Source organism: Eschrichtius robustus, chromosome 16, assembly GCF_028021215.1.
Source record: "Eschrichtius robustus isolate mEscRob2 chromosome 16, mEscRob2.pri, whole genome shotgun sequence".
Lineage (NCBI taxonomy): Eukaryota > Metazoa > Chordata > Mammalia > Artiodactyla > Eschrichtiidae > Eschrichtius > Eschrichtius robustus.
The window spans coordinates 87,146,973-87,172,211 of NC_090839.1; the positions used below are offsets into that span (position 1 = coordinate 87,146,973).

General features: G+C 50.7%; 1 protein-coding gene across 1 annotated transcript in view; it reads right to left on the reverse strand.

Annotated features, from left to right (window-relative positions):
- Window positions 1-23,101, reverse strand: part of MYH16 (myosin heavy chain 16) — a 47,079-nt gene extending 23,978 nt beyond the window's left edge. The window contains 20 exon segments of the mRNA XM_068524800.1: window positions 1,138-1,258; window positions 2,605-2,693; window positions 2,695-2,723; window positions 3,106-3,193; window positions 4,110-4,168; window positions 4,955-4,977; window positions 4,979-5,076; window positions 6,788-6,967; window positions 8,793-8,963; window positions 10,586-10,854; window positions 11,718-11,856; window positions 12,664-12,767; window positions 14,208-14,306; window positions 14,687-14,750; window positions 15,706-15,798; window positions 16,522-16,618; window positions 16,956-16,983; window positions 17,585-17,741; window positions 20,376-20,519; window positions 22,892-23,101. Coding sequence (XP_068380901.1) covers window positions 1,138-1,258; window positions 2,605-2,693; window positions 2,695-2,723; window positions 3,106-3,193; window positions 4,110-4,168; window positions 4,955-4,977; window positions 4,979-5,076; window positions 6,788-6,967; window positions 8,793-8,963; window positions 10,586-10,854; window positions 11,718-11,856; window positions 12,664-12,767; window positions 14,208-14,306; window positions 14,687-14,750; window positions 15,706-15,798; window positions 16,522-16,618; window positions 16,956-16,983; window positions 17,585-17,741; window positions 20,376-20,519; window positions 22,892-23,101 — 2,262 coding nt within the window.
- Window positions 23,102-25,239: the final 2,138 nt, after the last annotated feature.

Here is a 25,239-nt window from a genome sequence, read left to right on the forward strand (position 1 = left end):
CTTCCCTGATCCCATGACGAGGGGCCTGAGGCCTGCTCTGTCCTGCCTAGTTCTGTGAAATTGGGCACGTCACCTCTATGTCTTCTCCAGGCTTTCTTAAGTTTCCCACCCATCAAAGGTGGGGTGGGGGAAGGAGCTGGTCTCCGAGGTTCTCTCCGGCTCAGGTATTCAGTGATTCTGTGACAAAGCTTGAGAGTTCCCCTAAGTCAATTTATCTCCACACAGCACGTCTCAGCGATACAGGAGGCCAAAGCTAATGGTTCTGGCAGGTTTGAAGGCAGTATTACAATCCTGCTAACACCAATGGCTACAAAGCAAGCCGTAGGGAGCTAGGGACTCTTTCTGTTCTGTCCACCTGCGTATGCCTAAGCCTAGAACTGTGCCTGGCACGCAGGAGGCACTCCGTACGTGTTGGATGTACAGGCAGCTGGGAGCTTCCCTGGGCATTGTGCCACACCAGGCCCGCGGAGAAGCTGGGCCTGCCTGTGCCCCCTGCAAGACCAGGACGGGCAGGTGACCCACTCCAGGCTGCACAGCGGCAGGCTCCGAGCCTGAGGCAAAGCCAGGGCCCCTCTTGCATCACCCTGACTGTCACGTTGAGGTGCAGTCTGGTTGGGCAGGTGTCGATGGACACCTCCCACCATCAGCCTGGCCCTTACAATCCTGACAGGACTCTGCGGGGCCAGGAAGTGGGACAGACATGGGCCCCATGAGTCAGGATCAGGCGGCCGCTCTGTCTGAGTCAACCCTGACTCGCCTGCCAGCTCAGGGCTGGGGCTCGCAGTGTGGGTGGGCTGGGATTAGGGTGCTGCACCCCCAGACCTCGCCCACACACGTACCGTGGTGACCCGGTCCAGTCCAGGACCTTGATTCCGATCGGCTGCGTTTATTCTTAGAAATCTGTGGCCCATGCAGTCCTAATATTCTCCTGTTTATTTAGTACCTCTCTGTCTGAGCTGGGTTCTCATGCACGCTACTCCCAATCCTGTGAGATTGGCTTTACCAGCCCTGATTTTTCGGAAGAGGACACAGAGGCTCTCAGCAGCTGAGGGGCTTGACCGCCTGGTCTACGGCTGAGCTGGAATTCACACCCTGACACCCACCTTCCTGGGACAGGGCTGAGTGGGAAGACCCTACCTTGGTGTGTCCGATTTTGTATTCATTCGCATCCAAGTCGATGGCCCTGAGCAGCAGCTCTGAGGCCTTCTTGTTATCCACGAACCCCTGGGGAATCGCACTGGGGTTCAGCACTTGGTACCTGTTGGGAGAGACGACGGCAGTCCCCATCATCCCCAAGTTGGCAGCCCAGGAAGTCTGCCCTCACAGTTATCATGGACCTGTGAGGTGGCCTTCAAATCGGGGATTGGACTTGTTCCGCAGAGGCCCACGGCAGGCAGAGGGAGGGGACTGACAGGAGACACTGGGGAGTAGATGTTGCTGTGGGTCTGAAGTTCAGCGGGGAGATGGCCTCAGAAATGAAGACACCAAAATCTTTCCTTCCTGATCTTTTCCTCCAGACATGGGAGAACCGCGTCTTCTCCTGACCTGCCAGTAGCTCCCTTAGTCCTTCCCCAGCTAGGGACTTCAAGATGACCTCTAGTGACCCTTCTTACTCCATCAATCTGTGGTCCTATGTTCTAGTGATTAGGGAAGGGGTCGAAGTAAATTAACCTCTCAGGTGGAGGTCTCAGTTTGGGTTCCCCCAGAATCAGACCTTGAGACCAGGATTCAAGTGCAAGTAGTTTATCTGAGAGGTGGCAGAGTTGGGGAGTGGGTCAGGGAAGCCAGCAAAAGGCATGTTATCAAGCCACTTATCACAACAGGCAACTGGGGCTTCAGGCTGCTGGGGGACCCTTGTGTGCGGGGAGCAGCTCCCCCTGGCTCACAAGCGCCTGTGTGCATCTCTCCCCAACCCTGCATTCAGTGATGTCACATTGGTAGCTTGAAGTCAGCCATGGTGGGAGTATTTATACCATGGAAATCGGTAGATACTACAAATCAGGGCTTCTTTTCTTTTCTTTTCTTTTCTTTTTTAAATTGTTACTTGTGTTTGTTTATTAATCAGGACTGTTCCTTGCAAGTGACTGAAACCCAACTTGAACTACTTTAGGAAAGGGAGAGGAATGCACTGACTCATGAAATAAAAGGAGAGGTTGAATAAATAAACCACAGAACAGGGCTTCTTTTCTTAAAAAAAATTTTAACTTGGAGGGCCCATTGTTAAACATTTACCAACACACAGCTGTCTGAGAGCCAGTATAGAACATGCCTCAGAGTAAGCCCATCATCAGGGTGAGGGAGCTGGAGCATTTATATGTCAACTGTCCTTAGTCATTGGTCGAGGGCTGCTCCTGGGGAGGCATTAATTCCTGATGCTTTCAGCCTGCCAAGTAGCAAAGCAGGCTCTAGCAGCCAGAGAGAGCCCTCGGGCAAAGAAATGCAGGTGCTGGCTATTGAAAGTCGGGCCACTGTGTACTGAAGTAGACAGTGAGATAGTGTCCGTCACTGTACCCATAGTGTCTGCTCCAATGGGACTACATTTATCAAGAGTCAAACCCTGGAGACCGAGAACTGTGCTCAAGGTATCGGGAAGACACCACTCACCTCTGTTTGAACTCTGGGTACTGCAGCCTGTTTGGGAAGCCCTTCCTGCAAATACGGATGCCCTCCAGGACTCCATTGCAAGCCAGCTGGGTGCATGATCAGGTGGGCGTCCACCACACCTGCCAAGAGGGAGGGCACAGGATGGGGAGTCACTACCCTAGGGTACCCTAGGCCACTCCTTGCCACTCAAGGAGGCTGAACTGAATATCCAGGTCTTCAACCCTAATCTCCTCCAGTCACTGCCCAGGGTGTCCCAGGTCCCCCACAATTCAGCCAAGGCCCAAAGGCTCTCCTGAGTGTGACTTCTGCCTAGGTAGGCACCACTCTGCTTTACAAAGCAGCTAGAACGTGCTGTTTGGATAATCCATTGTCGGAGGTTCTTTCAATGCCCCGTTTTACCCCAGTCATTCCTGGTGATTAAAAGTGGACTTAATTTGGAGTGAACCCCAACTTCACACATCCTGAGGACTTCCAGCTGGGAGACATGTCCCCATGATGTACCTGATTGCTTGAACTCACTGGGGACAATACAGCGGACAAAATGGGGGGAGGTGCTCTGGAGGGTGGCCATCAGCTTGTTCAACTGCTCCTGGGGGTAGAGGGAAAGGAAGAGTGAAGCTCGGCGTTGGTGTTGCAGGACACCCATGCTCAGGAGAGGTATTTGTTTAGAGTTTAATTAATTTAATTACAATGACAATTCAGTGCTTTGGTCACACCAGCCACTTTTCAGGTACTCACTAACCACGTGTGGCTAGTGGCTATCGTACTGGACAGCATATTGGACAGTGGCTGCCATATTGGACAGAAGAGAACATTTCCATCATCGCAGAAAGTTCTGTCAGATAGTGATGCTCTCAAAGGTCCAGTAACTTGCCCAAAGTGACGTGTTTTACAGAGAGAGGGACCCTCTGAGTTCAGTGCTGGCTCATCGTAGAGTCTTGCTACTAGAAGGAACCGTAGTGCCTGTGTGGACAAATGCCTCGCCATTTTTAACTTCCCTACTGGATGATCCCTCCTCTTCCACTTGGATACGTCCAATGAGGTGGCCCACTCTGCCTCAGGACAGCCGGATCCTTGGGAAGTATTGAAATCATTCTTTGTGCAACATCTCACCATTGGCTACATTTCTGCCCTTGGAATATGTTTCCAGTAGTGCCCAAACTTTGTGGAAGTTGTGCCCAGCCCAGAAGACCTGCCAGCACAAGATCTTAGGCACTGATATTTCCACTTGTTATGTTGGGCAAGTCCCATCATTCTCTGGGTTTCAATCTGAAACAACGCAGTTAGACTGGACCATCTTTAAGGGTTTTTTCTGCCCTATGGTCCTGTGGTTCTGCCCCCTCTTCAGAAGGAAACGGACCCCTGAAATGAAAGAGGCAACCATAGGCATAGAAATGAAATCATCCTGTCCTGGGCCATGAGGGGGCAGCCAGACCACTACACCATTGGAAGGGATGGGTGGGGGCAGTGGTCACAAGGTGGTCTCTGGGGCAGCCCCTACTTACCCTGTAGAAGTTGGAGACGGTCATGAAGGAGGACCCTCATTTCTGCTTCTTGCTTCCAGCTGAGGAAGAGAGATAAGCATGCTTCACATCAGTACCCAGCACAGGGGCAGGCAGCCCCATTCAGTGCTCTGTGTCAAGGACGTGCATTCTCTGGTTTTGAAAAGACTTGTCTGGGGACTAGATGAGGTGGGACCCCCCACACCAGGAGAACGAGATCTACCAGGGAGAGGGTGAACGGGCTGACTGTGGCATAACAGTCACAAGGAGTGCCGTGCTTCCTGGAGGGTCTGTAGCCCTTTGTGATTTAGGACTGGCCCAAGGCAACGCACTGCTGCCATTGCCTGGGGAGGAGGAAGAGCCCGTGCAGTCTGGAGGAATTGCATGCTGGTGGCGCGCACATCTCTGAGCCCAAGGAGATGTGCAGCTCTTGTCCCTCTAAGTGGCGGCCCTGTTGGGTGTTCCCCTATGGGTCACATGACCTCGACTGGCTAGGAGGCAGATCTGAGCTTGACATTTGGCTCAGACAGGAGAGCAGGGAGCAGAAAATAAGCACAGAGCTTTGGGGCATCAACTTTTCCAAAGCAATATCGCTCCACCTAGACGTGATATGGGCCCAGTGATCAATTCGGTTGATGGAAGAAGCTCCCAGGATGCATCTGTACCTCTTTATTGCAGTAGCATCCATAGCCGACCTCAAGCAACTTGTCATTTATTCATTCATTCGTTCGTTCATTCATTCATTCATTCAACAAGAGTCAAATATGAGAGTTTTTGTTTTTTTTCTACTTCTGGCCACTAAAGGGTATCGGCACAGAGAGACTGGACACACGAGGGGTCAGCCATACTTGGAGCCTCCTCTTCTTTGAAGGGCTAGGAGCCCCAGGCTTGATTTCTGGAACAAGCCCACCACTGTTTCATTCAGGGGGTCTTTGTTCTTCTCCAGCCAGCCCGTGATGTTGTAACCCACCTGGAGGGGGGCAAATGCCAGTGGTTACATTTCAGGCCCAGATTCCACCTTTCAGGTCCCACAGCCAGAACCTCGACCTACATCTCTGTCCACTCTGGGTTCCCAGGACCAACCTTCAGCCCCATCTCCTGGGACTTCAGTTCCTGTCCTGATGACTTGCCTGGAGTCCTGGGATGTCCATGAACCCCCATCTCTTGGGCATTTGCAGTTTGCCTGTCTAGGGCACCCTGTCTCTGAGCTTTACCCACACACCAGGACTCCCCAGCTACTCTTTGCCAGGTGTGACCTTCTCTTACATGTCTTGCTTTCTTGGCCACACTGAGCCTCCCTGACCCCTGGGTCTTCTTCTACCCAGGTTGGCTGATCTTATTCCTGGTTCAGTGATTGACCTTGACCAGTGGCATCCCAAGCAACATGAAGAACTCCCTACAAGGGCATCTGTTCTCTCCTTGCTGAGAAGCACACATCCCCCCGCCATTGCCTGGTGGGAGGGGGGCTCCATCCATCCAAACTGGGGGCTTCCTGTGTCCAAGTAATTGGACATCCACTAATTTCTGGTTCCCATTTTGCCATGTAGCCCCAGCTGGAGAGGCAAAGAGGAAGGTGTCTTTCAGATCCTTCCATTGAGCCCAGAGAACCTAGGGATGCAGATGAGAAGACAAAACCTTTGGGCTTTCCTTCTCCCATGTGGTGTATGATATTCATCACCTCTGGGCCTCATCTTAGAGCCTTCTTGGAAGTGCATAGGCCCCATTTGACTTTGGATGTCCTGTTGCTACAAACACCGAGCCCTTCTCATTTCATCGTGGAGGGTGGGGTGGAACACTGCAATTCGGCCCCAAGCCCGTTTGCTCTGGGTAGCGGCGCAGTCCATTTGGCCAGTAATTGGCATTATCATGGTTGTTGAGATCATAAAAGCTTGGCCCCGATGCCCAGTCCAGCAGCAGCTTTCCTGACAGCTCTGTCCTAAGCCTGCCATTTACCCGCAGCGAAACCCAGAGAGGCTCAACAAACTCCTTGGTAACAGGAGGCATTGGCATTGATGGCAACACTCATTGTTTCCCCCATCAATTGTTCAAATAAACCTGAGTCCTGGCTGCACTTAATTTCCCTCTTCCCCAAGGACTAGGTTTGTCATGAGTGAAAAAGCCACTCCGTAAATGTCACCTTGTTAGTTTGGTGGCCACGTGCTGTCAGAGGGATGAATCAATCAACTGGGGAATAATTGATAGACTCATGGACTTTTTTTCCTTCTTTTTGCAAGTTTTGTCTGTTTTTTATTTGGCCTTGCTGCATGGCATGTGGGATCTTAGGTCCCCCAACCAGGGACTGAACCCGTGCACCCTGCAGTAGAAGCACGGAGTCCTAACCACTGGACTGCCAGGGAATTCCCTGCAAGCGTCGCCATTTCTGACCAAGATCGAAGTTCAGCCATCAAACGGAGGGCCGTAGACAATGGCATGGCCCTGGCGGGTCTGAGGGCATGAACTGCTGGGCATCCTTGGCTAGATTGCTTTGAAACTCCCAGAGGGAGAAGTGAGGAGGAAGTACAAGCCAGAGGTCATTTCTATCAGCTGATCACCCTGTTTGATGGTGGCTGGGTTAGTGGGAGGAAGGAAGCCTCAGGGAGGGTGTGGCAGGACAGACCTACATTTGTGGGAGCTGGAGGCACCGGGCAGGTGGCCACAGGGAGTGCCGAGGGGGTACTCACGGTGCCTGCATAGTGGACAAGCTCGAAGTGGGCCTCAGGCCCCTTGCCCTTGCTCCCCTTGGGCTTGAGGAAGTTGCTGGACTTGCCCAGGTGGTTGTCGTACAGGGCTGCCTTGAACGTGGCGTCGGTGGCCTTGGGGAAGACACACTGTTCCTCCAAGATGGAGAAGATGCCCATGGGCTAGAAGGGAAGAGGAGCGGATGGCATTAGAGGGGGCCGACAGGGTGACTCTGGTGCTGGCCTGGGGCTGGTGGGAGGGGTGCCCCAGACCCCATGTGGCCAGCCAGGATGCAGAACTCTGGGCAGTGACCTCTGGGAATGGTCTAGTCTTCCGTGGCCTTCGAATGCCACGACCTTTTAGACTTGAAAGAGGCTAGAATTCATCAGGTCCAAGAGAAGGGAAGACTGACGTCTCTGAGGGGGCTACATAGCTCCCCAAATGCTAATCCCACCCAAATAGTGGTGCCAGGCAGGCTTGGCTCTCAGAAAAATGGTGACATCATCAATGACACCTGTCTTCTCTTCTAAGGCAGACTCCTGGAAGAAGGCAACGCTTGATCCCAAAGCTCAAGCATGAGGGCGTTTCAGGCTCTGTGACAGCTGGACAGGCAGGTATTTGTAGGTATTGCGGGACAGGCAGTCCACTGCCTGTTTTGGAGACTTTTCCAGGGAGGTAAGGCTGGCCCCTATTGAAGACCCCTGGCTGCCTGGATGATAGCTTCTCTATGATGGGCCTGAGGGTGAACCTCGGAGACAAGGTATGTTCTTTCTTTATTTTTTTAACTTTTTAACTTTGAAATAATTTCAGGCTTGCAAAAATGGTGCAAAGCATTCCTGTATATCCTTCATCCAACTTCTCCAAATGTTACCATAACCTCTGTACATAATGATGAAAACTAAGAAATCAAACTAAGAAATCAAAGTCTGTTCGGACTTTGTTCAAATTTTGTCATCTGTCTTTTTAATGTCCTTTTTCTATCCCTTTTCTGCATTTAATCAAACAGTATATATTATTTTTTCTTTTCTTTTAAATTTTTTTTTTAAGTTTTTTTTTTTTTTATAAATTTATTTTATTTATTTATTTTTGGCTGCATTGGGTCTTCGTTGCTGCACGTGGACTTTCTCTACTTGCAGCGAGCAGGGGCTACTCTTCGTTGCGGTGCATGGGCTTCTCATTGTGGTGGCTTCTGTTGTTGCGGAGCACAGGCTCTAGGCGCGCGGGATCAGTAGTTGTGGCGCACGGGCTTAGTTGCTCCGCGGCACGTGGGATCTTCCCGGACCAGGGCTCGAACCCTTGTCCCCTGCACTGGCAGGCGGATTCCTAACCACTGTGCCACCAGGGAAATCCCCTTTTAAATTTTTTTAAAAGATGTATTTCACTGAAGTGTAGTTGATTTACAATTTTGTGTTAATTTCTGCTGTACAGCAAAGTGATTCAGTTATACATGTATATATACATTCTTTTTCATATTCTTTTCCATTATGGTTTATCACAAGATATTGAAGATAGTTCTCTGTGTTATACAGTAGGACCTTGTTGTTTATCCATTATAAATATAAAAATTTGCATTTGCTAATCCTATATATTCCTGAGTGAGGCCATTTGTTAAAACATTCCCTATGGTGTGATTACAGGGGAGGCTAATAGATGGCCTTGGTTAAAACCCAACTCTGCCGCTCATAGGATGGATGACCTTGGATAGGTGACTTCCTTTTTCTGTGCCTCAATGTTCCCATCCGTGAAATGGTTATAATAAATTCCTCCCCACCATTGGTAGCTTGTGATGATCCAATGAGTGAAGGCATAAAACAGCCGAACTAACAGTGGCCATTGCAGTGGCTGTTGTACCCATTTTGCAGAGAGGAAGCTTGAGGTCAGATAAACTGAGGTCATCAGCCATGTTGCTGACTCCCCTGAAACCACAGGCCCCAGTGAAATCCCTTCCTGAGATGTGCCCCAGGGTCCCGACCTCTCTCCAAGCCCCTCCTTTGAGAAGTGTGGTACCTTTTCCAGGAGGTCGACGCAGGCCTGCAGGTCAAGGCCAAAGTCGATGAAGACCCATTCAATGCCCTCCTTCTTGTACTCCTCCTGCTCCAGCACGAACATGTGGTGGTTGAAGAACTGCTGCAACTTCTCATTGGTGAAATTAATGCACAGCTGTTCGAAGCTGTTGAACTGCGGCAGGAAGACAGAAAGAGGTGCATTAGCCCGGACGCAGACACAGCCTCTCCCGGGATTGAGAGCTGGTCCACAAGCAGAGCTAAAGCTTGCTGAGGGCCGACCAGTGCCTGGCATTTCCCCGGATGCACCCACCACCTGGTCAGCGCTCCCATCGGCCCTGTGAGAAGCCCTTCTCAGCTACCCTCCCCTACAAAGGCACAGAGCCCGGGCCACCCAATGCTGCTGCCAGCACCCGAAACTCAGACTCTGGCCCCGTGTGGTTCATGAACATCAACGTGCGAAGAACCATTTTATTTCTCGAGATGGATCATTTGAGATGGTTTATGGGTCTGACCTCCTGTGTGCCTTTAGACAGTTCTCTCTCTCTCTGGTTTTTCTCATCCTCATCTGGAGGATGCAGCTGTTTGAGGGGTTTATAAGCCTTTTTATTTTTTTAAACCAGAGACTGCTTTCTCTGAATGAAACCCCGTGCTGAAGCCTCATATGAAAAACAGGTCAAAGGAGAGGTGCCATTGTCATCCCACAGCAACCTGCATGGAGCACGTACACGTGTCAGACCCTGGCTAAGCTGCATCTGCTCAAAACCCTTCCAAGGCAAGAATGATCAGCGTCCTCATCAAAGACGGGGACATGGAGGCACACAGCTTGGAAGTGGAGGAGCTGGGATTCCAGCCCCATTTGTCTATCGCACCTGCCTTGCTGTTGACACAGGTGTCCTCCTCTCTCCCTGGCCTCACCCTGCTGGCCATCAGCGGCTGCCCAGGAGTCCAGGCAGCGTGGTTTGGAAACTCTCTCTAAGGCTCTTTCCACCTATGGAATTAAATGATTTTACTGTAGACAGCAGCCACATTAGCCTTTTAGAGCCTGAGAGAAATTGGGCTAAACTGTTCTTTTTTTAACCCATCTGTGGCTAGTAGAAATCTTAGAATAATAGGACAGTGGAGCTGAAATGGACCTTAGAGGTCATCTCTTCCAGCCTGCTCATTTTAAAGTTGAGACAGCTGAGGCTCAGAGAGGGATCGCCACTGTCCAAAGGCCACACAGCTAGTTGGTGGCCAACCCGAGTCCAGAACCAGGTCTCCCGACTCCTAATCATGCTGCCTCCAATGACAAAGGTAAAATCTTCCTGACCCACGGCACTCGTCTTATGAGGAGACCTGAGCCTCATTTGTGTGTGCAAGAGGTGGGAGCCACCAGTAGTGTGCTGATAAATCAGCTCTCTCTCTCTCAAAAAAAAAAAAAAAAAAAAAAAAAGCCTGATTTGTACTGTTGGCTGATCTCCATGGTGTAAATACACCTCGGACATGTGTCAACAGGGTGGCAACTGGTCACAGAGTTCTTGAAAGTTCACCAGTCAGTTCTGGTGAGCCAGTACAGGCTGGATCCAGCCAGCACGGTGCTCATTCTATCTGTTATGTTCTCCCCGTTCTTTGTGACTTGGCACCGTACAAATGAAGATGGAACTTTCCAGAGGCCAGAAGTCAGAGAGCCAGGAGCAGACTGAGATGGGCCGGCCCCAGGTCCAAGGTGAGAAACAAGAGAACCTTGGTGAAAAGTCGCTTATCAAAGGAGGGTGGCCACCCCAAAGCAGAGACGGAATGCGAGGCCAGACACACCTCAAAGATCTCGAAGCCGGCAATGTCCAGCACCCCGATGAAGAACTGCCTTTGCATCTTGGTGTCCAAGGTCTTGTTGATCCTGACCACCAGCCACTTGAACATCTTGTCATAGATGGCCTTGCCCAGGGGCCCGATGGAGTTCTGGCACTGTTCCATGTTCTGGGCCTTCTGCACAAACTCGTTGCCTACTTTGACCTGGGGCCTGGTGATGCCCTTCTGGAGCTCCCCAGAATTGAGACCCGTGAGATGGGTGACTTTGTCGGCCACTGAGTAGGGACGGAAGAAGCAGGTGAGTGAAAGAAAGATGGTGCCCTGCCCCAGAGAACCCCAGCACTGTCTATCGTGTTTAGAGAAGGGGTTGGGGGGAGGAGGAGGAGACCCCCATGTTGCCAACAAGAAAACAGAGGTCTGAAGCTGTGCCATAGATATACCGTGGAATACTATGCAGCCATAAAAAGAACAAAATTTTGGCATCTGCAGCAACATGGCTGGACTTGGTGATCATTATGGTAGGTACAATAAGACAGATAAAGACAAGTACTGTATGATATCACTTATATGTGGAATCTAAAAAATACAACAAATTAGTGAATATAACCAAAAAGAAGCAGACTCACAGATATAGAGAACAAACTAGTGGCTACCAGTGGGGAGAGGGAAGGGGGGAGGGGAAAGATAGGGGTAGGGGAGTAAGAGGTACAAACTATTAGGTATAAAATAAGCTACAAGGGTATATTGTACAACACAGGGAGTATAGCCAATATTTTATAATAACTATAAATGGAGTATAACCTATAAAAATTGTGAAGCACTATATTGTACACCTGTCACTTATATAATATTATACATCAACTATACTTCAATTAAAACAATTTAAGAATGAGGGGAAAAAAAAACAGAGGTCTGATACGGTTTCCACGCTTGCTCAAGGTGAAGGGGCAAAGCAATATAGAAGCCAAAATTATGTCTCCGACTCTGTCGTGCCTTCCCAAGATCTTGATGTCTGGATATCAAAGGAACATTCTCGGTTTACAGCGTGTCTCTGAAGTGTGCAGGAAGCCCTAGAGAGCCCCGAGCCCCTACCCCCGCCAGCTGCTTCCTCCCCGCACGGCCCCCGCCCCACACCTACCCTCCGTGGTGTCCACTTCAGCCTGCTCCTCTCTGGGCTTCTGCTTGAACTTCATGTTGCCAAAGTGCATGATGCCCCCAGTCAGCTTATACACGCCGATCTTCTCCTCGGGGCTGAAGCCCAGCACGTCAAAGGCTACCTGCAAGGCCACAGGGAGAAGAAAGCCGAGAAACTTCTGGCTCACTGCTCCACAGAGTGGAGGACACTGTGGGGTGGCACCTATAGGCTGCTGCGGCACGCTGTGGACTCTGGAGGTCAGACACACCCTGACCAGAGAGAGAGAGGACTGTTTTCCTCCAAGGAGTCCAGACCAGACGCTCCATGAGATAGTCATTGTATTTCTTTAACCTCTCTGGCCTCAGTTTAGTCTTCTGCAAAATGGGTGGTGGTAGGTGGTCATAAGGATAAGCCAGAATGATGTGTAAATGTTTAGTCCTGTGCTTGGCACATAATAATAACCAGGAAGTAGTGTTATTCTTCCCATCATTATTACTGTTTAGGATCCTTGCTAGGTACCGGGAGAAGGGGAAGGCAAGGGTGCATCAGGAATCAGTTCGGCTGTCAAGGAGGAGAGAGTACACAGTATTCCTAACAGAATTCTCAGGTGCTCCATGTCACAAAGAAGGAGAGAGAGGGTGTCGTGGGAACTGGTGAGACTAGAGGGTCACATCTAGCTGGGCTGGGGAGGAGGAAAAGTCACATGGAGTAGTCGGCCCCGTTAAGTCCCTATTGCTTTCCAATTCAACTCTGCAAAGAGAAACTGCTTGCTACGACAGCCTTGGGGAAAATGCCAGCTGCAACCCCGGAAATCTCCATGGGAGAATCCAGGCTGCTGCCTGGTGGCTCTGAGTGTCCCCCCCCCATCCCCGACCCACCCAGTACTGGTGGCAGTGCCTGCAGGTCCCCCAGGTTTCCCTGTCTTTCACCAGCCACGCTGAGTACTCACGTCTGTGACCTGCAGCTCCTCCCCGTCGTCCATGTTGTCCACCATGGTGACGCCCTGGCTCACCCAGCAGTACTGCTTAGGGTTGGGGACCAGCAGCAGACTCTCTGCCAAGAGCAGGAAAGCGGGTTAGCAGCGTGGTGACACGTGGTTTTCTTCTTCTTCATTTTTAACCCGTATCTCCACATGCCTCCCATGTGCCAGGCATGATGGTGTCATCGTGGGGGTTACAGGGCTGAATACGACGTGGTCCCTGCCCTCTGGGATCACCCAGAGTCATGGAGGGACTTGAACAGGGCATATGAAGAACTTTAGAGTGGCAAGAGGGTCTCTGGAACTTGGTTGTGCCCTTTGTCACTTGGCCCGGTACCTGGCACCTAGGAGGCAACCAGTAGATACTTTTGGAATAAACGAGTGCATATCTTTCTCCTTTCTCTCTCCTGTAAAGAGAAGGTCGCACTCAAAGGCAGAAGGTAACAGGACAGTTGCAGCAGGCAATAGTAATCACTTGCATATAATATGCATGGGATGTTGTCACTTTTACAAAGAAATATGCTCACTTCTATTTTTCTTCAAATATGTGCCCCTCTTGGTCTATCTTTGTTTTTTCACTTTTGGAAGAGACATGGATGCAAGAAATATTTTCCTCTCCTTTCCTCTCTACTGTTGAGAAAAACTACAGCCCAGGAAGGAAGATAAGTGGTGCCTGCCACTCTGCTCTAGGGTCAGAAAGGAAATAGAGCTTGGTGGGGAGGGTGGTAGACAGGAGCGCTTGAGCTCCATCCAAAGGGTCCACCACCACTCAACTGCCTTGATCAGTGCTACATGGGAGGGCAGGCCCATGGCTACCAGATCTTCTGCTATTCCAGAGAAACCAGGAAATAGGGTTTTTAATGTGAAGCTTTCCAATTTCAAAATGGCATATATTAATTAAAAAGTACACTGTGTCCAACACAAATAAAACACATCTGTGGGTGGGGGATGATACCCAGTGCCTTAGTCTCTGGCTGGGTTAGGAGGTGTGTATGTGGAAGACTGAGCCTTCATCCCTCTCTGGACCTTAGATCCTGAGCAGGTCTGCCATGGACAGTTGAGCAGGTTGTTGCTTGCACAAGGGCATCAAGCTGAGGGGGTGAGTGCAGTGTGCTTGCCAAGCTGTGTACTCAGTGGGCTACGTCCACTCAGAGGGGAGCCTGTCACATGCGGTCGTCCTGGGCTGACATCTCTGCTGCTGTCCGAGCAAGACATGGGGGGTCTAAAGCCCTATATCCCAGGTCCGTGTCTCAGCCATGAGTTGCAGGCATCTCAAGGCCCCATCTGTGAAATGGGCCAACAATAGTGTGAAGCCTCATAGGCTGTTGTGAAGATGGATGTGAGTAGAACTTTGAGAAACTTCCCTGTAACCTCTTCGCATAACTCTAAACTAAAGGGATTCATGTAGAACTGCACGTATGACACCAAACCCTCCATACATGGGAATTCTTTCGTTATTGAAAACAGAGGAAAAGCGAGTTAAGGGACAATCAGACAGACATAAAGATCTTTACCGACAAGCTCAGGCTTCTTGTTAGAGAGAATCTGGTAGAAAATGTGGTAGCTCCTCTCAGCTGCTTGCTGTGAGATGACACGAGATTTCTCTAAGAGATCTGGAAGAGAATAAGCAGACATGCCCATGAGTTCAGCCCATTCTCCTGGAGTGCAGGGCTCCATGGAAAGCAGGGTTCCCCTCCCCATAAAGCCCAGGGCCATGGCCATGGCCAGTCATGGGTCCACTCTTCTTCTGCCCCAGACCCACGGCCTGGGCGGGGGGCTGGCTCCTGAGGGGGGGGAAGCCGGGGGCAGGGCCGGCCTCCTGGGTGTGGCAGGCTGTGTTCAGAAGGACCCCACACTTGAGTCCCTCTGCTGCTGTTTTGAAATTCTTAACACTTTTTGAACAAGGAGCCCCGCGCTTTCATTGTGCGCTGCACCCCACGCGTTGTGTAGCTGGTCCCGGCCCCAAGAACCCTCCCAAAGCGGCCTGACTCACAGCTCTCGATGTCAGCTCCGGCCAGCTTGCCTGTAGTTCCGAAGTGGATCCGGATGAACTTGCCCTGAGCAGGGAGGAGAGGGGAGGGTCGTGAGGGGGGACGTGTGCAGCTCTAGACCAACTTGCGACCCGGGTTTGGCCGCCCCGCCCCCCGAATTCTAAGGGCACCGCAGGAAGGTAACTGGGCCAGAGGCGGCTGTATGTGGAGTTGTGGGTTTCCCACTCGAATGCGCAGAGAAGGAGGGTCTTGGAGCTAAATCTAGGGTCTTGGGGTAGCCTGCAGCTTTGGGACCTTGTGGGGCAGACGAGTGCCCCACAGGAGGGGCTGGGGCCCTTTGGAATTCGGCTTTGAGGCAGGAGTGGTGGGAATTTGGCCAGCCACATATAGGGGGCGCTGTACCACGTCTCCTTATGGAGAGACACCACATCCCTCTCCCTGACCTTTGGCAGAACCAAGGACAAACTCTCCTGGAAATAGGACTCTCTGTATCTCCATCACCTTTTGCCCTCACCTCTACTCACCTGCCCCCACCTCCTCCCTGCCCAGCCCTGTTTCCCCAGGCAGTGAGAGGCCCCAGCCGGAGATGGGGGTTCAGCAGGGAAAGGCAGGGCACTACAGAGCTCCTTCTATGACCCCAGCTCCCACCAGACCAGCTTCAGAATCCACCAGGGCCCCGGGGACAGCGCCTCTCCTACATCCGGCCAGCCGTGGTCCCCCTGGTTGGGGGCGGGACGTTGTCAGCTTCCAGCCACTGCAAATCTCTGGCTCTCCTGTTTTAATTTCTCAGCCCCTCCATCACTGTGTACCCACATCTCTGCATTCAAGCACCTGGATGTCAATACTGAACTGGGCTGTAGTTGATATAGACCCTGATGGATAAAAATCTCTGGGAAGGAGATGCCATGACTTGACTCATCCCATTGGTGAGTTTCAATCAGCCCTGATTTCCTTCCTTGGAATGGGGTGATAATGCCTGTCCTGCCACCCCCAGGGCCACCACTGCCGCTGTCACACTTACGAAACGGGAGGAGTTGTTGTTTCTGGTGGTCTTGGCGTTCCCGAATGCCTCCAGCACAGGGTTTGCCTGGATGATTTGATCCTCCAGGGACCCCTGACCCAGAGAGAAACACAAGGTGGGGTGGCCTGTCGGCTGCTGCCTGGGGACCCAGGGCTTTCCAATGACGGTGGCGTATGTGCCAGGAACCCAGGAGGGGCACAGCCTTGGGGAGGCAGGGAGAGCGGGACTAGAGGGGACCTGGGAGGAGGGCCACCGCCTAAGTAAGGACTGTCCCCCTGCAGACCCTGACATTGGAGGACCCCTGCCAGATGAGAGGCTTTGACTCTTAGCTGCTGTTTCTTCCTTTTGCTCTTGGTGGAGAGATTCCTATGTGAACCGGAAAACCCTTCCCCGGGCATCCCTGGTCTTCCACCGAAGTCCTCCTTTCCTCTTTGTCAGCTTTTTACAGCTGCCCCTGGCCCAGCTAGTGCTCCCTGCGCTCTGGGGCTGCCAGGGCCTGCAGAAGCAGCTTAACCAGGAGCTGGCATTCCCCTTTCTACCCTGCTAAGCACAAGGGGCTCTAGCATTGGCACTTCTGGGGGCAGACGTGGCCTAGGGTATCAGAGTCCATCCAGTGGGTCAGATCCGGGACTGCAGCCACCTTCTCCCTATGGGTCCCCACCCAAGTCGCTTCCCTCCAAGCCTCAGTCTCCTCATCTGTAAAGCGGCCCTAACCCAGAGAGCAGCTGTGAGGCTCACGCGGGCTCTGCTGTGTGTACCCAAAGACGGGGAGGGGGCTGGGGATGAGAGGCCCCGAGTGTGCCCAGTTGGCCCTACCTTCCCATCCGAGGACTGTTTGCCAGTTCCTCCGATGTTGGCAAAGTACTGGATGACCTTCTTCGTGTTCTCAGTCTTGCCTGCACCAGATTCTCCACTGCAGGTGGAAAAAGGGAGCAGACAAGTGAAGGACAAAGAGGGGATTGGCCGCAGGGAAGCAAAGCGATGAAAGGTACGGGCTGGGCCTCATCACATCTAACCCATCAGGGACAGACAGGGTGGGGCAGGAGGGGACTTGGGGACATGGAGGCCCCCACCCCCACCACTCGGTTTAGCAGATGCAGCCTTAGTCGTCCCCGCTAAGCCCACTCGCCCTCTTCCTGCAAATTTCCATACAAAGTCCTGCCAATTAATTCTAAGAAGGCTTAATGACATGTGTTAAGACACAAACCTAATTATATGTCTATAGACTGAGAGGCAGGAGGGACACTTACGTGATTAGCATAGACTGATTTTCACGCTCTGTAGGGAGGGAATCGTCAACAGGAAGATGTAATTAGAAAACACTTAGAAACTCGACATTTGGCATCACCCTAACCACACCGTCTGCATCTCCCTGCATCCCACCTGGCTTGGAGCATGGCTGCAGTGGCCCGCGGACGCCGAAGACCTAGGATCCCGTGGGGTCTGAGGCTACACGCCTGCCTCTGCAGCCCACAGCCTTGCAGAAGGGGCCAAAAATTTACCAGCCACTCTGTTTCTATAAACACCGTCCCATGAAGCTGCCTAGTCGTAAGCAACATAAAGAGAAATAGTAATAAAAATCACGTTGTACCGTATGGTGAAGATCGCACAGGGAATGGTTAAGGGTTGACTGGAGTTCTGGACATGACTTAGCTTGGCATCCCATGTTTTTGTGATGCTTAAATGAGACGGGGTGTGAGGTAGGGCAGGTACTTAGCAAGTGCACTCACCGAGCAATATTTAAAAAAATCTTCAACGGGTGATGAGGGGTCAGGGTTGGGATTGGGTAGCACATGGGTCTAATACATCTGGAGCTCCAATGGCGAAGGGACTTTTCTTGCCCTGCCATGACAGCCCCAGCGGACCCCATTGCACGCACCCATGAGCATGTCGTGGTAGGCGATGTCCAAAATGGAGAAGAGGTGGGGCGGCATCTCCGTACGCTTCTTGCCTTTGTACATGTTGGCCACGCGGGCCCCGTAGATGGGCAGCCATCGGTAGGGGTTGACTGTCACGCAGAACAAGCCTGAGTAGGTCTGGCGGGAGAGAAGGAAGATGGTTAGCTGGCCCTCCCTCCTGATGCCCTCTTCCCTCCAGATCCTGGCCCATCACAGAGCATCCTGGCTGGATCATCCTGTCAACCTAGAGAGGTACAGTGATGTTCTCTCCGGGGGAAAAAAAATCTATGTCTGAGTCTATTCAGTAAACAAAACCAGCCTTCTCTTTAATATATATCTGTTTCATTTTCTTTTGGCTTAATTCTCTGAATCCATAACATAGTCATTTGTATGGATAAATACGCAGCAAAAGGTCCCCCAGCTGCTCAGTGTCGCCCCCTCCTCCCACAGGGAAGTTCCGTGTTGGTTTCTAATACCCCTTTCCACGGTTTTTGATGCACATATACAGACAAATCCAGAGACACGTTCATATCCCCTCACCTTGTTTTTAAAACAAGCAATAGTATTCTATGATACTGATTTATTTTTATTTTTTTAATTAAAAAGTTTTTTGAAGTATAGTTAATTTACAATGTGTGTTAATTTCTGCTGTACAGCAAAGTGATTCAGTTATACGTATATGTATATTCTTTTTCATATTCTTTTCCATTATGGTTTACCACAGGATATTGAATATAGTTCCCTGTGCTATACAGTAGGACCTTGTTGTTTATCCATCCTATGTATAATAATTTGCATCTGCTAATCCCAAACTCCCAATCCTTCCCTCCCCTACCCCTCTCCCCCTTGGCAACCACAAGTCTGTTCTCTTTGTGAATCTGTTTCTGTTTCATAGATATGTTCATTTGTGGCGTATTTTAGGTTCCACATATAAGTGATATATGCTACTGTTTTATGTCTTGCTTTTTCCACTTACTCTACGGGGGAGATTTTCCATGAGGGTTCATGGAGTCCTTACTATGTGGACACAATCCAACTGGTGGACAACTGGGTTTGATCTACTCTTAAGAAGAGACAGACACCCCCTTCTCTTTTCTCCCCATGGCAATTTTTTAAGGAAATCATCCCAGGTTTTAAAAATCAGAGAAACCAATGAGGTAGTGAAAGAAATTATTTGAGGGCAGGAAATGGCCAAATCCATGGGTCCCAAACTTCTCCTGCTGGACACTCACATTGACCTCTGGTGCCCCCTCTTTTCACGTAAACTTTAAAACTTTGCATTTTGGTCCAAGTGGGGATACACGCGCCCCCCCCACCCCAGTTTCTCCTTAGCAGAGCTGCAATATATTGTGTTTTTAAAGGGAACCTTATTAAATAGAAAGTGATCCAAAGAAAGGGGAGCAAAGAGAAGAGGAAGAGAACCCACGTAAAGACTTGAGAGGATGAGTCACTGTGTCTTATCCTGGGACCCAGCCACTGAGTCACTCTTTCCCTCCAGCCCTGTCTGCAGGGTGGCGTGAGGCAGGTAGTGGACCAGAAGCTAGTTCTGTCCCTGTTTGGGTCAGAATGTAAAGGAGAGGTCCCCCGCCACCCTTGCAGGAGGGACACGAGAGGGCAGCAGTGGGGGCCTTGGAGCTGTCCTGCCTGCCCCAGTTTTTCAATCAGTGGTTCAACCGAGGTGTTTGGATTTAAGAGGAGACTCCTGCCTTGGTCCCTCAGGCCACACTCCACAGAGCCTGCAGCCCCTTAGCCCAAAGACATGATGTGGCCACCCACAGGAGCAAGGGCTCAGTTGCAGGGGGGCCCTGAGTAAGCACCAGCCCTGAGCTTGGCCACTGAGCCCACACGGACATTCTCAGCCAAAGCTCCAGGCTCAGCCAGGGGCAGATGTGGCTCTTCCCAGGCTGAGGTTCAGTGATGCCCCACTAGCCTCCAGGCCCAGCAAATATCCCCAAGAACTTTCCAGAGATCCTCCAGCACTGCATGGGGCTGTGGTGCTGCTGAGGGTCTGAATCTGGAACTAAAGTAGTATTGAGGAGGACAAGGGGAGGAAGCATGTGGCAGTTCTCTTGGCTGTCACCAAAACCCAGAAGAGGAAATCCCCAGCGGCCTCTGACCTTGAAGTCAGGCCCCAGCTCACTTAGTACTACTGGATAGCCTCTTTCCTTTTTAGTAAAGACATCTAGAGAGGCAAACACCAAAACTTCCTTATATCCCATTTTGAGTTTAGCCACCAGCACCTGCGGGAAGTCTTAGGATTTCCAAGATGGTCAGGGGGACTGATGGTAACCCGCTTTGCTCATTCTAGCACAGGGCTCAGTGTTTGTTGAATGAATGAATGGTTGGATGGAATTGGCTAGAAGGAAGGGAGAAAGGAAGGATGGAGGAAGGAAGGAAAGGAGAGATGAATGGATGGACGGAGGGTGGATGGACGGACAGGGAAGGACGTCTACTGAGGCCACATGAAGTCACTAGGGGGAAAATGATGTTTTGATTAAAGAGTTTGCAGGGGTGGGGTCAGGAGGAAGACTTCTGGATGACAGCCTCAGCAAAGGGTGTGTCAGCTGCCCATGGGGATCGTATCATCACTGAGATGCCAAAGCCTTGGGGTGGAAATTCTAACACGTCAAAAACGTGGTCCCTCTGCCCTTGTCCCAGACATAATGTGTATGGGTTGCTGGGGAGGGTAGAGTAGCTGCCCCCTCCCCATCAGGAGAGGGGCAGAAGATCTGCAGCCACCCCTTCCTCCCCACACCCAGCCCCGGCACTCACATAGATCCTCATGTTGACGTAGCGTTGACGCAGGTTGTCCAGGACGCTGGCCTCGTTCAGGAAGGTCATGTCCGCCATGTTGCTGACTTGGTAGAATTTGGGTGGGTTCATTTGCTGGATATCATCCTTCTTCATGGTGAGCGTCTGGGGGGGTCAAGACACAGCAGCACATGCATTAAGACATAGTACTGTCACAGCCACAGTGGCATCAGGCACAGGGTACCACCCACTCTCTGGTGTCCTGCAAAAAGCTGGAATCAGTGGGTCCACCTCCTGGTCCGGCCATGTCTCATTGACTTGGGATGGGGAAGAACTTCCAAGGCCATATGAGCCCTAACTGCCTCCCCTCTGAAGTAGGGATGACAGTGGCTTCCTTGGCTGGTTGCTGGGAGGACTATATGAACTTAAGTGGTGTCAAGTAAAAAGACCTTGAAGTTCCTTCCCTACATTCAGAGCACCTCCGACCTGTGTTTCTCTTCCAGCCAAGTCCATTCTGGTAGCTGATCAGAACTTGCTCACTGATCCCAGGGACCCTTTGCAGAGATGTGACTCTTGGCTCTCTGCCTTGAGAATTAGTGGTGGTTTCTAAATAGCAATGAACTTTTCCATTAAAAATAAAAAGACATTCCCCTGCTCCCACCAAACCACCTTGAAGGATAAAATTGAAAGCAAGCAAGCAAGCAAACAAGACCAAAAAAAAAAAAGACAATAGTGATGAGCAGTAGATATTTTAGGGTGAAAATAATATAGCATTAAGAGTCTGGAGCTCCTGTGCACAGCAGGCAAATCCCATCCCCGCTCTGCACCCCAATTTTTCCTCTGTAAATGAAAACTCATGCCAGCTCTTAAATGGCAGTGTCTGGGTCCGAAGCTCAAGACATGTGATCCAGAAAACAAATATCTTTCAGCTGCCTGAAGCCTGAGATGTGAGGCTTAAACACCTACTGGGATTTCTGGGACTTTTAATAATTTATGAGTCCAACAGGCAGATCATTTGAAATCTTGACAGTTCTGGAAAATCCACCCAGTAATGGTCACCACACCCCTAGTAAATCAGGCTAGGTTTCATTCAGAGTCCATTTCTGGTAGTTGCTGATCTCTGGTCCTCGCCCACAGGCAAACTCTTCTCTTACAGCCCCAGCAGAGAAATGGAAGCCTGGGCCTTTATCGCAGGAGCCAGACGAGTCGGTCTTTTCTGTCCCAAACCCGGCTGGATGGTCTGTCTACCGCAGATGCTCACAGAAGTTGTGTTGTCCTTAAATTGCACCCACACTGGGGCCTCTGGGGCTCCACTCTCATCATCCATCATTCATGGCAACACTGCAGTGCCCTGCCTTTCTGAAAAGGATGTTTCTCCTGAGAGGTAAGCTTGACTTTCATGTTCAAACCCACTTTACCACAGCTATAGCCTCATCTTTCTGTGGCCACTCCCCTCAAAGGGAGGGGAGGCACACGGTAAAGCTTAGATGTTGCAAGTTCTGATCTTGGAATGTCTCTGTTCTTTTATTTGTGAAATTAACCAAGGATAGACTTCACACTCCCCGGCTGCAGCCCAACCATGGAAGATGAGGTGGTGCTGTAGAGGGGCCACGGGCATTGGAGCCAGATACAGCGAGCTTTGAATCTGAGTTCATCACTTCCTGTCTTTGTGACTGTAGGCAAATTACCTAAAATCTCTTTGATCCTCTGCAAAATAGGGTCCATACATCCTACTATATCAAGTTATTGAAAGGGTTAAGCAAAAGGTCTAGTGCCTCCCCAGGAGTCTGCCCCAGGGGAGGGGTTTCATGAACCAAAATTTCTATCCATTCTCTCAAGTCATGCCTTGTAGCTGGACACTGTGGACCAGCAGAGAGTGGTGTGCTAGTAAACCAGCTGCATGGGAAAAAAAAAAAATCCCCGATTTGTACCATTTGTCAATTCCACCATGGCTGACATCAGGCTGCCAAAGGTTTAACAACCAGTTGCAAAGCCCCCGAATGTTTAGCATTAGATCCTTACAAGCCAGGGCAAGCCAGCCCCAGCACACCACCTCCATGCAGCAAGGGGCTTGGTGCCACCATCTGTAGCTCATGACGCTGGAGAGCTCACTCAGGTTGGCCAGGGTGTCCCGGGGCCCTGTCTCGCATTCCTCATGCCATCATGGGCACATAGCACCACTCCTAATGGGTGGGATGCTCCTTCTCGTTCTTAGAAAATAGATTCCCCATAAAAGGTGTTTGGGGCTTTAAAGATAAGTAACTCTCCTGATAATCTCTCTCACACATGCACTGTTTTAGAGCATACAAAGTACTTTCATGTCCTATCATGTTGGACTCTCTGTTGTAAGAGAGCCAAAGCTCAGAGAGGGAAAGTGTCCTGCTCAGGGCCCCACAGCTTGAGTGTCATTGAGTCTGAACTTGAACCCAGCACAGGGGACTCATAGGCATCTGCTCTTTTTGCCACCTTGCCTCTTGAGCCCGGGTGTCCACCACTCCTAAAGCTCAATTTCATCCTGGGGATTATTTCCCGCCCACCTGGTTGGTGATCGTCTTCACAGTGACCTGGTCGCACTGTTCGGACTGGATCTCCCCAGAAATGAAGCCCTCCTTCTCATCCTGGACCCAGCAAGACCTCTTGACGTCATAGGGCTTGTTCATGGCTTCGATTCTCTCCTTTTCGGAAGGTGTCAGGAAGGGCATTGGGTCCACATCGTCCCCACATTCGCCTCTGGATCCTCTGGGCATCGTGGCTTGGCTGAGGGAGGAGCAAGAAGGAACCACGGGTGGGAACCAGGACTTCCCTGGGTGCTAGAGGGGAAAGAGAGGATTGTTTGTCAAGACTGTTGTATGGCCTGGGGCAAATGCCTGGGAGAGACATGGGGCTGCTTCTCTCATGTCACTTTGAATGTCTTGCTGCTATTAGATCTTAGTAACCAAGAATAAGAGAGAAGCTGATAACTCCTCAGAGTTATGTACCCCTAGCCACCACAAAGCACTTCTGCATCTGTGGTCCCATATGCCCCTCACACTAAGGCTGTGAGGTAGGGATCAGGGAGTCCATTTTATGGAGGGGAAGACGAAGGCCAAGAGAGGTTAAAGCATGCACTTTTAACCATGAACTAGGACGAGAAAAGGATTACCACTTGGTTTTCATTTTCCCTTAAGGTCTGAGCGGAGGCCACAAGCCACCGTAGTACCAGCACTGCTGTGGCTTGTCCCCAACAGAAATCACAGCTATTCTCCTTTCATTATAGCAGGCATCTCCAAATATGACTTACCCTCGTCTCAACTTTGAAGTGATGGTCTCATGAGACCCTCGGTTAGAAGTTATTTAAATCTATTAACAAAAAAGTACACTTTTAATTGCTATATCACAAACTGATTTTGTAATATTTTGATAACTGGATTTTAATACCACTGGTTTCCTTTGTGACCCTACGTAGTTTATTTTATGCATTTAAAAACTCTAATCTGAGCAGAGGTCCACAGGCTTTACCAGATGCTAAGTGAGCCCCTGGTACAGAATAATTGCCCCCGGTTCAATGGTTACCTCTCTTAAGATGAGGCCAGCCTGGGGTCAAGGCTGGACCTCTTGGTTTCCAAATGCAGACAAACCAGGAAGGAGGAGGACTGGGGACTTTCAGTAGCAAAGAGAGAAGTCAGGGGCATCGCAGTTTGTCTTGGGGGTGAAGGAACGTCTTGGAGGTTTGGGGAGGATGTGGTTCGGAGCCCCATTGTCAGCAGTGCTGTTCTCAAGCCAAGGGTACAGCCTCCACCTTTAAGTAACCCAGCTGGGGTTGGAGCGTCTCACGACCGTGCCCCCAGACACCTGCTACACCAAGGTATCCTCGGGGGACCTCCAGCGTTTCCTGCCAGGGGTCCTGGTGTTTCCAAAAGAGGCTGAGCCAGGACAGGCAAGCGATGGAGGCAAAGCCAGACACTTTCTCCTCTTCTCTCTCGCTGTGGGGTCCAGCTTAGAGTTCTGATTGGAGCCTGGGTTCCCCAACCCCAAAGCTGGTCCATTTTGCAGAAAATAAGAATGAGATAAGGGGTATGGGTGGGGTGGGAGGGGGTAGGGGTCCTGTGCCTTCGTGGGCCACTGACCTCTTTGTCCATCTGGTGATGTCTGTGGTCTCACTGGACAAAATTTTAAATTCAGGTAATAAACTGTATAAGATCACCAAGGTAACAAATGACATTGAAATGTAATTAACACAGTACTAAACATGCATGATACAGCGCTACGTGTGCTTCCTAACGGCAGGTCTAATAACCGCTTTAGTTTTGAAGCAACCGTGAGAATTAACAATCTTTTGACGTCTCTGCAACAATTGTAATGTGATATGAAAATATCGGTGACTTCCGTTGCTGACAGAGTCACAGGTATTGCTAATACGACTGTGTTAAAAAGGGGAGGAAATGAAACATTTCAGTTAAGGGTAGTGAACATCACGATGCAATTGTTTTCCCCCTGGAGACCCCCCAGCCCAGGCTAGGAACCCTGCCTGATCCCTCCTGAGTCCCGTCTCTGGGGAGCACGGGGCTGGGAGCCTTGGTTTCTGCTGGTAGCTTTGGACAGTACTTGTCCAGCATCCAGGGGACCGGGCTCTCACTCAGCTCTGCCACAAGTCACCGTGGGCAGCTCAGTGGCCTCGTTGTCCCCCACCCCCTTTCTGGAAGATACGACTGCACGACATAAACTTCCTTTTGCCATTTGTTGTCCCTAATGACACCAAAGCATTGCCTTTTTGCGGTCTCATTTTCGTGGTTCTGTTTGACATAGATGGAAGTCACCAGGGACATGAGACCAAAATCCACGTGAAAAGAAAATGCGAGTATCAGCAAGGTCAGATTTTTAAAAATGCATTAGGCTTGTCATTAAA